The sequence below is a fragment of the Ochotona princeps genome, chromosome 12 (assembly GCF_030435755.1).
Source record: "Ochotona princeps isolate mOchPri1 chromosome 12, mOchPri1.hap1, whole genome shotgun sequence".
In the NCBI taxonomy this organism is placed as follows: domain Eukaryota; kingdom Metazoa; phylum Chordata; class Mammalia; order Lagomorpha; family Ochotonidae; genus Ochotona; species Ochotona princeps.
In genome coordinates this window covers 58226543-58240801 of record NC_080843.1, presented here as the reverse complement: position 1 = coordinate 58240801, position 14259 = coordinate 58226543, and the positions used below count along the sequence as shown (strand labels likewise).

Below are 14259 nucleotides of genomic sequence, written 5' to 3'. Positions count from 1 at the left end.
AAAGGTGAATCTCTGGTTAATCTCTTACTATGAATTAAAAGAGAACAATATATGGTGCAAGTTTGGCAAAAATTGATATTTTGAGGTTGGCATTTACTATTTTTAAGTATTGAGTTATTTAGAAATAGTTTTTTTTTAAAGATTTTTATATTTTTTATTTGAAAGTCAGATATTTAGAGAGGAAGATCTTCCCTCCACTGATTCACTCGATAGGTGGCCGGAACCGCCATAGCTGCGCCTATCTGAAGCCAGGAGCCCAGAGTCTCTTGGGAGCTGGATAGGAAGCAGGGTGCCCATATGGGATTAGGACTGGGGGTCTGTGTGGGATCCTGGGCGTGCAAGCCAAGGACTTCAGCTGCTACACTATCGCACCGGGCCCTATTTAGAAATAGTTTAATCTTGCCCTAAATATGTTACCTTTTTTTAGTGATTCTCTTTGTTTCTTGAAAGTACATTTTTATTTGTGAATTAACTATTGAAAGTGATTTTCTACTTATTTAATTAAACTATGCTAAATTTGTAGGCCAAGATTATAATGAATAAAAAAGGTGATAGAAAAAAATATTGATCTTTTATCACCAGTAAAGTCCTTAAGTTATAATTTTATTAACTCTTGATTTATTTTAAGGGAATCTGCCAGATCCTGGTAAGGCACAAGATTTTATGAAGAAATTCACACAGGTGTTAGAAGATGATGAGAAAATAAGGAAACAGTTAGAAGTACTTGTTAGTCCAACATGTTCCTGCAAGCAGGCTGAAGGTTGTGTGGTAAGGAGAGAAATTCTAAGAGCTACTGTTTTAAAAAGACCTGATATCATTTCTTGTTGATCTCTTTTTTATGAATTTATATTCATTGTGTAAAATTCAGAAAATGTCACAGAAAAAACAATGTAGATAAGTGTCCCTTAATAGAAACTGTTGCTTTAGTATTATGGTGTCCTTTCAAAAGAATATTTATTATTTTTACTATGCAGTTATTTATAGCATTATATTTAATGCTGTATATATATATTGCTAAATAGTAAAGCAGTAACTATGTGTAGTGTAATTTTTTGAGTAATCCCTTAATTTATACATTTAAATATTTTCATTTTTTGCGAAGTATTCAGATGATACAGTTAACATCCTTGTAGCTAAACAAGTTTACATTTTTGTATTGTTTGGGATAAATGTATAGAGGTACAGTTTTGTGGGCTAAAGATCTGTAAGCATTCCAGTATGTGATTGCAGGTTGTTCCCTAGTACTGAGTTCATTTTATCCTCATTACCGGGGATGTAACACTAAGCTTGTGTCAATGCTGGAGAAAAGTTCCAATAAAAAAAAATCATCATTTTTGTGGCAACATTTGTATTTGTCAGTTGCTAGATATTGGATTCTGTTTCTTTTATTAGCCATTCATATTCTGTGAATTTTTTCTAATTTTTATAGAGACATGTATTAGCTTAATTTATTAGCTTGTCTCATGGCATTATCTGTTCACTAAGTTACAGGTAATTTTGTGCCAATTGTAGTTTATCCTTTTACCATAGCATCTGGTTGTGGTTGATTCCATCATTATTGTAGTTTTGTTTCTTGCGTTTGATCCTGCTTTCAAAATCGTAATCTGTTGCAAGTCAATCCCAGTATTTACTAATGCCAGCATTTCTTAACATGTTACCAAGGGATATTCTGAGGTACTTTTCAGAGAAAGGTGATTTTTGACTCCACGTGGCATGGGTAGACTAAATGAGAATTTATTTGCATAGTGAGTTCCAGGAATCTGTGGGTCATTTTTATTTTCATTTATAACCTTATTCATAACACAAACCCAAAACTAGCTTCAATATTAGGTAATAAGATAGTACAGACTATGTTTTGGTTTTACATAGCACCTGTCTTTTTTTATGTGCTGCTTGTCTAGGTGAGTGGAAACACCCAAAGCCCAAATCAGAAACCGGTGTCACTTATCAATGTCGCTTCTTTCCTCATGTCTACTCAGGAATCTGTCATTTTAACAATTTCCTCTGATAATTTTTTTTTAAGATTTATTTTTATTGGAAAGTCAGATACACAGAGAGGAATCTTCCATCCAATGATTCACTCCCTAAGTGGCTGCAGTGACCGGAGCTGCTCTGATCCGAAGCCAGGAGCCTGGAGCTTCTTCCAGGTCTCCCACAGGGTTGCAGGATCCCAGGGCTTTGGGCTGTCCTTGTCTGCTTTCCCAGGCCACAAGCAGGGAGCTGGACACCAGCACGTGCAAGGGGAGGGCTTTTCATGCTAGGGTCCCACGCTGGGCCCAGTTTCCTCTGATAATTTTGTTACCTGTACTTTGTGTGGTCTCTGTCTTTGGTTTTCTTATTTTGCATTTCATTCTTTCGGAATGATGAAATTATGAAATATGAACTTTCCAGTTATATCAGTACAGTCTATTGGATAATACTTTCTCTTTACTTTATATACTACCTTTCTCGTATGCTAAATTCTTAATACTTTCTGTGGATTTCATCAATTTGTTTAGTACCAGCACTACAATTTTAATTATAGATTCTTAAAATTTTAATGTAATGATTTGTTTAAATGTATTTTGTAATATCTAAAAATATCTACATTACAGCGTGAGATAACCAAGAAGTTGGGCAATCCCAAACAACCTACAAATCCTTTCTTGGAGATGATAAAGTTTCTCTTGGAGAGGATAGCACCTGTACACATCGATACTGAATCAATCAGGTATTTGCATATAATTATTACATTTTTATTTCTGCTCATTGTTGTCGGTATTTTCCTAAATAATGAGGTACCTTCTGTACAAAAGAGTAAACTAGCTACTCATCTATGTGTACTTACATTTTTGAACATACCTTCTCTAAAATGTAGAAATTTAGTTTTTCTTGTTAATTTCTTAAAATTTGTTGATTTCAGCAGTGTAAGAAATTTTCATCTTAAGTTATGTATATATATATGTATTTGCTCTGTACAATGAACAACAGCTTTTTTTTTTAACTTATTTTTGTTTGAAAGGCATACTTTTAGAGAGAGGAGGAAAGGCAGGGAGATCTTCCACCCACTGGTTCATTCCCTGAATGGCTATAGTGGTCAAGGCTGGGCCAATCTAACGCTAGAAGCTTTATCCGAGTTTCCCACATGTGTTACAGGGCTGCCAGCAATTGGGCTATCTTCCACTGCCAGAAGTGGAACAGCTGGGACTGGAAGTAGTGCTCATGTCTTAGGTGGCGGGTTCTTAACTTGATGCAACATGACTTCTGAAGCATATTCAGATTTGTTAAGTGGTTTCATAGTGCTTGATACTACCCATTATAGACTAACAATAATAAGTTTCAGGTAAATGATCTGTCACTTCCATCTTTAGGATTAGGCCTTCTGTGGAAAAGATAATGAAAAAGATCTAGGTGGATATAATAAAAAGGAAATAACAATTTGATTCATTTGAATGACCAAGGAAAAATAACTGTTTCTGAGAAGAAGCATCTTGAAGTATTTTGTTATAGTTGTTTGTTTTGTAGTTTTTGGGGGAATAGCTATGTAGAATCCAGATGGTATGTGTGTATGTATATATATGTATATGTATATGAAATACTTAGTATCTTCTTCGATACTGCTACTGAATGACAGTTTAACAAAATGACAGTTCTACTTTTTGTCACACTTTAGTGCTCTTATTAAGCAAGTTAACAAATCAATAGATGGCACAGCTGATGATGAAGATGAGGGAGTTCCAACTGATCAAGCCATCAGAGCAGGCCTTGAACTGCTGAAGGTAAATCCATGAAATTACTTGCCTACTTGGGTAACTAGAAAGTAGGTAGAGTTTAGGTAGTTCTTACACTTAATCTTAGCCAAAAGGCCAAGAAGCGATAGTTCCTGAGGTTAATTTTCATTTATAGTATCTAAAGTAAAATTTACACTGTTTTAGATAATTTGAAATTTGTATATTTATTTAGACTGTTAAGCTGAGTATTTTCAGGATTAAATTCTGTAATCTAGCCTAAGACTAATTACATTAGAAGAATGGATTTTACGATGTCATTTGGGAACTGCAGGTGCTGATAACCCTATACCAAAATTTTTGAGCCAAATCTTTCTAAAAGATGAGCCAAAATCTTTCTAAAACTGTACTTTTCATTTTGTTAGTTAAAATATGCTACATTTTGCTGATTAGAAAAATAACAGTTCATTGTCAGCCACTTAGAATCATAAACCCATCATATATAAAGTTTTAATTTTAAATTTTTTTCAAAATGAAGTTTTATTTATTTGAAAGGCAGTCATAGGGAGGGAGAGGAAGAGAGGGAGTGATGTCTTTTTTTTTTTATTATTGATTACATTGCATTATGTGACACAGTTTTATAGGCACTGGGATTTCCCCCCTCCTCCCCAAACCACCCCCCTCCATGGTGGATTCCTCTACCTTGTTGCATTACAACAGTTCAAATTTAGTTGAGATTCTTTCATTGCAAGCATCTACCAAGCATAAAGTCCAGCATCTTATTGTCCAGATAAGTTCAACGGTTTCTTGGGGAGACCAGCTCTGGTCTGAAGGTAGAGCCGGCAGAGTATCATCCCGATCAGTTAAAAGCCCGACATAACAAAGTGATGTCTTCTTAAACATGGTTCACTCTCCAAATGGAGGCAAAGGTCAGGCCTTGGACAGCTTGAAGCCAGGAAATAGGCACTTCATTTGAGGCTTCTGTATGGGGGTAGGGGCCAATTACTTTGGTCTTTCTCCACTTACCTCCCAGGCACCACAGCAGGGAACAGGATTGAAAATGGAACAGCCAGAACTTGAACTGGTGACCATATGGATGCGAGTGCTGTAGCCTGGAGCTTCAACCACATGTGTTTTGTGTCTTTCAAAAAAGCAGTGTTGTATAGTTGGCATCAAGCAAAATATACAGTTTTGCACCCTTATCAAAACACAACATTTTCTCAGTATTTTTAGGAGAGGCTAAAAAATGTAATTTTTTTTAATTTGAAAGTTGGAGAGGGAAATTGAGAGTGATCTTCCATCTGCTGTGTATTGCTTCAATACTTGCAATCCCTTGGGGTAGGCCAGGTGAAATGTAGGCGCCTAAAGCTCAGTCTGGGTTTTCCAGGTGGGTGGCACGGTCTCAGGTACTTGAGTATCACATACTGCTCCCATCCAAAGGTGTTCAGTAACAGAAACTAGAGTGGGATTCCAGTGAGTTGCAAGAGAATCTAAACTAGTACACCAAATGTCTGCCACCAAGACAGTGTTTGAATGCCAGAAACAAATTGATTGTTGGCACTCATTTGCTTTTGTTTTCCTCTATTTACATAATGGAGATAAGAGTAATAGTGATCATCATAATGTATAGAAATTTTTATGCTTGGTAGAAACAAATGAATAACTTAAAAATTATGATTAGTCTACTTTTGGCATACAGTAGCATTATTTTCCTATTGTTGATCTTTGGATTTTTGTAATGTTAATTTTATAAGCAGTACTGAGATACTCTTAAGATCTCTTGGCAAGGTCTGTTTTTGGGGGAGGGGGTTGTCGACATTGCTGAGTTGAACAAAATGATCATTTCAAAAATTTGAGATATAAATACGCACTTTTTTCTTTCTGAATACCTTTTCTGGAAAATTATACCCATATTTAATTTATCTTTCTTAATCATTTCTATCATGAAATACTGTAAGTTTGAATTTAAAGTCTGGTAAAAAGATTGAATTTGGGTAATTATTGCAGTTGAAGTCCACCTCTCATCTGTGCTTTTCTCACGGTGAGATCTTTTTATATTTTGTGCGTACATGTACTGACATTTCAGTCTTTTGAGATGATCATTTTTGGTTGTTTTTAGTGTTTTTTTTAGTTGAGAACAAATACAAGTCTATTAGGTGTAAGTCCTATGAAAAATAAAAGAATATTCAAATTGAATTATTGAGAATATTGTAGGAATTCTGAATGAACTTTCCCTTAGTCATATCCCTAACCTAAATGTCTTTTCCTGAATTTTAGATCTATAATTTTATTACCTATTTAGTTTTATTGCCTATAACCATATTTTGAAACAGCAAATTGCTCAGTTTATTTTCAGATTTTTGTTTTTCAACTCCACAGTTTATCATTATTTTTGCTTTAAAAACCTGTCTTGTTTGGATGGTGTTTGTTTTTTCATGTTTTGTTTTTTGAAATCTTAATCACAACTCACCTGAAATGTATTGAAAGTGTTTAGGACTAGAAAGGGTGTATCTAATTTGAATTGGTAATTCCTGATGACTTCTTAGTTTTTCTAGCATTGTATATTTGTTTCAGTCTGTATAATTGTTTTAATTTTTCCCATACATATGAAGCTCTGTTTATCGTTTTACTTCTGCTTTATGATTCTGGTATCTGTTACTTGTCTGCTAAGTGCTTTTCTTCATATCCAAGATGTTTGTTCTTGGCTAGTTTTTTGTCATAATTTTTTTTGGAAGAATATTAATTTTTGTTATATTCTTATTGTCACTTTCTCCTATTTTTACCCCCAACTCCTACGGAAACCTTCAGTCATCAAAATCCAAATTATTTTTTAGAATTTTTTAGATTAACTTCAAAAGAAATTACTTCTCTATATTGTTTTCCTACATAATAAAATGTTACATGAGATGTATTTGACTAGGTTCTTAAATTTTAGCATAAATATTTTTGTGTCAGTTTTCAATTTTATTATATGATGAATAGTGTTTGCAAACCATTTTTATGATTCGTTTTGTAGGTACTCTCATTTACACATCCCATCTCATTTCATTCTGCTGAAACATTTGAGTCACTCCTAGCGTGCCTGAAAATGGATGATGAGAAAGTAGCAGAAGCTGCACTACAAATCTTCAAAAATACAGGAAGCAAAATTGAAGAAGATTTCCCACATATCAGATCGTGAGTTGGGTTTTGTTCTAGTTAATGTTCCTGATACCAGAAACATACTTGTTTCTTGATTTATATAATGGTTGTAATCTCAGGTTTTATGGAGAAATTTTCTATGTTATCTTAAGTGTTCAGTGTTCAGTTTAGATTCACCTTTCCTTGAAGAAAGCATTGATTGGTATTTCAGAAAATCAGTGGCTGTGGTGGATAAGCATGGCATATCTTTCTGAAGCGTTAGCTTTGTTTAAAGGTTCTGTGTAGACTGCCCCTGATATATTCAAGCCTAAAATACACAGTTCTTGTGAATTTAAGGAACCTTGTGAATGTCCTAATAGATTTCAATGGAACTCTCTATAATACTGTTTGGTTTTCCTCTGTGATATGTGTAGTTACAACAGGCTTCCCAAGTCAGTGCTTTGACACAGGGACTTAGGAAGGCCTGAGATGCTTGACTGCAATACACTTTCTTCTGTACTTCAGTTTCCCAAGAATTGGAAATTGAGCTCTTGGATAGGGCTGGTAGTGATTGATTATTGTGAAAGATACATTGTAGGGGCTGCTGCTGTGTGACAGTGGCTTCAGCTGCCATCTGGGATGCCAGAACCCCATGTGGGTGTGCTTTTGTGTTCTGGGTGCCGCTTTAACTCCATGTTAGTGCACCTTGGAAAACAGGGCAGGAAGGCACAGATACTTCTGTCCTTACACTCACAGTGAAAACCTGTAAGAAGCTTCTGACTTTTGGCTGCGGCTTGTCTCAGCCCTAGCCATTGTGACCATTTGGGGAGTGAACCAGTAGATGAAAGATGTCTGTCTCTGTTCCTTTTTCTGCCTTTTAAATGAATGAACTCTGCCTTTTGAGTGAATTACTGAATAAACAAATTAACAAATAAACAAACCTTTAAAAAAAGATACAATCTGTGTACTAGTTCAAAAGAATAAGTGTTGATTTCTTATAAGTCACTGCTCTTCTATATTCATCTTCCTCTATTTTGAGAAGAGCTTCCATCTGCTGGTTCACTCCCCAAATGACCACAATGCCTGGAGCTGAGCTGATCTGAAGCCAGGCATTAGGAGCTTCTTCTGGGTCTCCTATGCAGGCTCAGGGTCCGAAGGCCTTGAGCCATCCTTTACTGCTTTCCCAGGCCATAAGCAGGGAGCTGAATGGGAAGCTGAGTAACTGGGACATGAACTTTAGCCCGTGTAGGATCCTGGCATTTGTAAGGGGAGGATTAACCAAATGAGCCATTGTATGAGACCCAACAGTTGCTTTCTTTATTATAGTTTCATTTTTAAAGAGTCGTTGTATTTGAGAGGGAGAGAGAGAGAGACGAACCAAGCGAGCTCTTCATCTGTTGGTTCACTCAGGCTACAGCTGCCTGAGCCAAAGCTGGGCTAGGGTAAAGGTAGGCATTCAGAGAGAGGAGCTCCATCCAGGTGTCCCATGTGTGTATTAAAAGTCTAAGCACTAGGACTGTTTTTCTTCTGCTTTAAGTGGGAGCTGGATAGAAAATGCAGCCACTAGGGCTACACTCTGCGCTCATGGGATACAGGTATCGAGGAAGTGGCTTAACCCATTGTGCTGAAATGCTGACATCCCAAATTATAGTTGTGGGCAGATTTTAGTATTACTTTTATGCTAGAGGTTTTTATTATTTTATTTGGTAGATTGTTTATCTTAGCACTCCTTATGTTTAAAGAAACATGGATGATCTTATGGGAGAATAAGGTTGAAAACTGGTTGTTTTGGAATATACAAGGGCATTTTAACACTGGCTTAATATGGAACTTAAGTACTTTAAATTATTTGAATTATTCTGAGTATGTTTCAACTCTCTCATGATGGCAATTATCTTACTTAATACTGAATAGCTGATATGTGCACAAAGTTTTTTTTAACCTTTAAATTTGTCTTTTCATCATTTATTTAAAAGTGAGGCAGACAGAAAAAGAGAAATCTTCCATTTGTTAGTTCCCTCCCGGATGTCTGCAATAATCAGGCCATAGCCAGGGGTCCTGGGACTTAATCCAGGTCTCCTGCATGGGTGTCTTGGACCCAAGTCTGGAAGAATTACTCTCTGCCTCCCAAGGTATACCTTAACAGGAAGCTGGAATTGCTGCTCCACTTTGATCCAGTTCCCTACTAATGTGCCCAAGAATATAATAGAGCCCCTGCCACCCACATGGGAAACCCAGATGGAGTTCTAGGCACCTAGCTTTGATTTAGCCCAGCCTCAAACACTGCATACATTAAGGAGTCAATCAGCTGATGGAAAATTTGTCTCTTCCCTTCTCTGCAACTCTTTCAAATAATAAATATATCTTTTTAAATTAAAATGAGAAGTTATTATAAGATATGCAAATCATACAACATTTTCTGTAAGATTTGAGCTTGGGTTTTGGTGACAAGGGGTGCCTGGAAGCAATTTCTCATAGATACTGTTTGAGCTCAGGGGCTGTACTGTGTGTATGTGTATATTGTAACTCTACAGTATGCTTTTGGTGTTTTTGTTCATGATAGTGTAACTCCGATGAATAATGATAAATTTCTTCTACACACAAAATTGCCATTTCTGTCAGTCTTCATTTTTTTGATGTTTATCTTTTCATCTGATATTATTTTCATCTTAAAAAACTTAATATTTCTTGTAGATCATGTACATGAAATTTCAACTCTTCGGAAACATTTATTTTATTCTCATTCTTGAAAGATATTTGTGCTTGGAGCATAATTCAAGCTTGGCAGTTGCTTTCATTTAGTATCTGAGAGTTGCCACTATTTTCTCTTTCAAACTGCACTTTCTGATGTAAAGTCTCATCAAACCTTGTTCCTCTGTATTTTTTTTCTACTCTGTTTTTAATGTTTCCTATTGAGCAGTAACTTAGGAGAAAGATAATGATATGATGCAGTGGAATAGTTTTCTGGTTCTTTGTTTCCCTGCTTGATGTTTATTGAGGTTTTAGAGGAAGCGTTGGCTGCTCTTTTTCAGATGTCCTTTTCCTGTCCCCCCTGCTGCCCTTTTGTCTTCTGGGTGTGTGTTATCTTCCAGGTTCATTTTTTCACTTACATTTTTTAATCTTTTTCAAAATTAAGATTTTTATTCCTGCTGAGAACTAGTACTCATTTCAGTTTGTAAACAGACCTTAAAAGTCATGTGTTCATGTTTTTTTAAAAGATTATTTTTATTGGCAAGACAGATTTACAGAGAGAAGGAAAGACACAAAATGTTTATTTACTCGTTCACTCCCTAGCCAATCTGAAGCCAGGAGCTTCCTACAGGTCTCCCACATGGGTGCCGAGTCCCAAAGTTTTGGGCCATCCTCGGCTGCTTGGCCAGGCCATAAGCAAGGGAGCTGGGTGGAAAGTAGAGCAGTCAGGACAAAAACTGGTGCTCATATTGGATCCTGGCACATGAATATGCAGCATTGGCCAGTTTAAATATTTTTCTAGTGATTTTTCCAATTTCATATATTTTTTTTTAAGATTTATTTATTTATTTTTTTTTTAAAGATTTTATTATTATTGGAAAGCCGGATATACAGAGAGGAGGAGAGACAGAGAGGAAGATCTTCCGTCCGATGTTTCACTCCCCAAGTGAGCTGCAACGGGCCGGTGCGCGCCGATCCGATGCCGGGAACCTGGAACCTCTTCCGGGTGCAGGGTCCCAGTGCTTTGGGCCGTCCTCGACTGCTTTCCCAGGCCACAAGCAGGGAGCTGGATGGGAAGTGGAGCTGCCAGGATTAGAACCGGCGCCCATATGGGATCCCGGTGCGTTCAAGGCGAGGACTTTAGCCTCTAGGCCACGCCGTCGGGCCCCAAGATTTATTTATTTTTATTGGAAAGGCGGATATACAGAGAGGAGGAGCAACAGAGAGGAAGATCTTCCGTCCAATGGTTCACTCCCTAAGTGAGCGCAACGGCTAGTGAAGCCAGGAACCAGGAGCTCTTCTGGGTCTCCCACACAGGTGCAGGGTCCCAAGGATTTGGGCCATTCTCAACTGCTGTCACAGGCTACAAGCAGGGTACAGGAGGGGAAGCAGGGCTGCCGGGATTAGAACCGGCGACCACATGGAATCCTGGATGTGCAAGGCGAGGACTTTAACCACTGTGCTATTGTGCCGGGCCCCCAGTTTCATATTTAGATACACATTTTCCATATGAGGATGTTAAGTATCAATATCTTCAAATCTTGATAACCCATTTCATAAATCCCATGTATTCACACTTTAGTATCATGTACACCAAATACTCTCAGTTTTTAATCTTGCACAACATATTAACAATCATTAGGAATGCTGGAAAGCCACAACCAGAGACACAGCTTCAACAGGGTATCAGTAAGGAGTGGTCTTCATTAGTAAACAGTTCTACAATCTTCCATAATTTAATTGCCCACTATTTTCTGTTGCACCAAAATAACTACCAGCGAATGATTTCACCTGCTTGAAAATCATTTGTAGTTAAACTAAGAAGTGGTAGGATTCCTTCTTTCTTTCTTTTTTTTAATTTTATCTTTGGTGATTGTTACATAGTTGAGATGGGTGCATGCCCATATAGGCCACTGATTTGGATGGGAAAGGTTGAAGACTAGAGAAAGATGGATGAAACCATTGTCTACGATTTTTTCTTCTTCCTGTATCTGGTGGAAGGTGGAGAGAAGGAGAAAAGCCACACCCAGTATCCTAACCACATCAGTACCTAGGGAGGGGGCAACCACCTGATGTCATCCTGTGACCCCTAATGTGGTGCATGCTTTGAGGGTATAGCTCAGGTGGTTTCGGTAGTTCTGAAATGCTTTCGATCTTGCGGATCCAAGGATGAGGAAATCCTGTCAAGGTCCATTAGCTGATATAGTCCACCTTAAAGTCTCCATTCACCTAGATGCTTGCTATCAAAAGTTGGCTGAGTGAGTTGTCCAGTTTGTTCTGTCCTCCATCCTCTGCTATGATACTAGATGTCCTCTGCAGGCCCCAGTGAACTGCATTTTCCCTCTTGTACATCTGAGCATGCCATCACTGCACTGTCCTCAGTAACTGAGCAGGCCCAGTTCTGAACATGCATTCCATGGTCAGAGCACAGATCCTGCAGTTTTCGTTGTGGTTGGAGTTCTGAGTCCAGGGGTTCAGTTGGTGGGGGGGGTGTCTCTGAAGAAACCTCACCAGAGGTGACCCCAGACCTGACTGCTATGCGTGCCAGTCAATACTTGGTCTGGCTCAGTCTGTCACCCACATCAATCTGCGCACAAACTTTTGCTGGGTCAGTTCTGTCTCCAGATCCAACCTTTACACAAACCAGTAGATGTTGCAGCCCAGCCCAACCCAGCCCACTACACGCTCGGCCCTAACGCACACCAGCGGCAACTGCGATCCAGTCAGAGCGATCCCCAATAACCAACCACCAAGCCTGCTCCCAGCGTTGGTTTCTGTGCTTGCTGGTAACATGCAAAAGACTGACCTGGTTTGTCCTGCATCTCATTAGGCTTCTGTATATGCCATAGAGTACTGCAGCCTCGCTCAGCCGAACTGACTCCACTGTCTAGCCCACACTTTGCTGGTGAGCCCAGCCAGGTCCACCACTACACCCTAGTTTTCATGCTCACTGGTGGGAGCTGCAGTCAATCAGAGGGGTGCACATAGTTTTCCTCCTGGGACACTTCCAGCCCCAGATCTTGCTTCTTCCAGGTGATACTGCTATTGAGCTTGGCAGGGCTTGCCCCCAGTTCCAGCACTTGCTAGTTGATGGTGCTGCAAAGCCCCTCCAGCCTGCACGTATCCTGGGTCATGCATGCACCAGTGACTACAATCCCATAGACAAGCCTGGATCTTCCCCCAGCCGAGCTCATATGAAGGCCAGTGGGTATCGTAGCCCTGCCCAGACTGGTCTGCCCCATCCCTATTCTCATGCTCACCAGTGGGAGCAGTGGCCCAGGAGGAAAGCCCCTGCTGGCCTCTTACCAGACTCAAATCCCCTTCCTCCCCCGAGCATTAGGCGTGCTTCTTGCTGCGACTCAACCTGCCATGGCCTGCCCCTAGTTCCAGCTCTTACTGGCAGGTACTGCAGTCTAGCCCAGCCTGTACTGTCCTCAGTCCCAGCCCTGATGTGAACTGGCAGGTATTACGGTTCAACCAGCTTGTTCTGTACTGTATCCTGGTTCTCAGAACTGCTAGTGGGTACTGTGAACTGGCCCAGCCTGGCCTGCCCCATACTGCACTATGCTGTTGGGTACTATAACCTTGTTTTGGACTGCTCCCAGTGTTAGTTCTTGTGTTCACCTGCAAGGATTGCATCCTGACAGAGGAGTTCCCCAAGCTCCTCTATCGGGTCACATCGTAGTGGCAGATCTTGCACGCACCGGTCGGTTCTTGGCCCAGCCTAATTTGTCAAAGTAATGAGGTTCTCTTTATAGAGCTTTCTACTTAAACTTGAAGGAAAATACATTTAGAGTATCTCAACACTAAAGAGGATTTTGGCTTGGGCTATGTTCAGTCTTGTGCCAAATTTCCAGTGGAATTGAAATTCACATAATCGGAGTGTTCTTTGCAGAGGTTATCCTGATAGAGGAAATCCTTCTGTTGGCTCTGTTGAACTGTCTTCAAATTTCCTGTCTCAAACAGCTACATTACTTGATTAAAACTATTAAAATGGGCAAAAAAAAAAAAATGGCAAAACAGACAAAAACACAGCAGCCTTGCCTAACCGGCCCACACCCATTCTGGCTCTTACTGTGCTATAGCCCAGTCGTGTCTGGTCTACACCCAGACCCAGCTTTCATGTGGCTCAGCAGGTGTCAAGACCTAGTCTAGCCCATTCTACACCCACTCTGGCTCTTGTAAGCACCAGTTGGTGCTGGAGTCTAGCCCAGTCCAGCACATCCCAGACCAACTCCATATTGAGGAACACTGCAGTCATGTCTAGCTGAGATCACCACCCCTATTCTGGCTTGTGCTCACTAATGGTAGCCACAACGTAGCTAGGGTGTCCCCTTAGCTCCCTTACCAGGCCTGTTCCCAGCCATAGATCTTGCACATGCTACTGGTTGCTCTGATTCAGCTCGGCATTAGCCAGTCCCCCTTCTTGGCCTTGGTGGGTGTTGCAGCCTAGTCCTGTCCAGTCTGCCCCCATCCCTGGTACATGCAAACCGATGTGTGTGATAGTCTAGCCACTCTCCATCCTGGCTTTTGCACATGCCAGTAGGCTAGTGTTTGACCTGATTTTGCCTGGTCCACCTCCCCCAAACCAACCTACACACTTGGCTGACAAATGGAGTAGCCTGGCCTGGCCGGGCCTGAGCAACATCCAGGGCTGAATCACATGCTCACCAGCGGAGACTGTGGCCCACCAGTCATTTTCCCAGGTTCCTCCACCAGAGCCACTCCCACACCCAGGATT

General features: G+C 39.8%; 1 protein-coding gene across 6 annotated transcripts in view; it reads left to right on the top strand.

Moving 5' to 3' along the window:
• Window positions 1-14259, top strand: part of PDS5B (PDS5 cohesin associated factor B) — a 154850-nt gene that overhangs the window by 95533 nt on the left and 45058 nt on the right. For all 6 annotated transcript variants that reach the window (XM_058670877.1, XM_058670879.1, XM_058670878.1 and 3 more), the window contains 4 exons: window positions 629-768; window positions 2595-2710; window positions 3653-3758; window positions 6724-6884. In XM_058670877.1, coding sequence (XP_058526860.1) covers window positions 629-768; window positions 2595-2710; window positions 3653-3758; window positions 6724-6884 — 523 coding nt within the window. The remainder of the gene's footprint in view (window positions 1-628; window positions 769-2594; window positions 2711-3652; window positions 3759-6723; window positions 6885-14259) is intronic.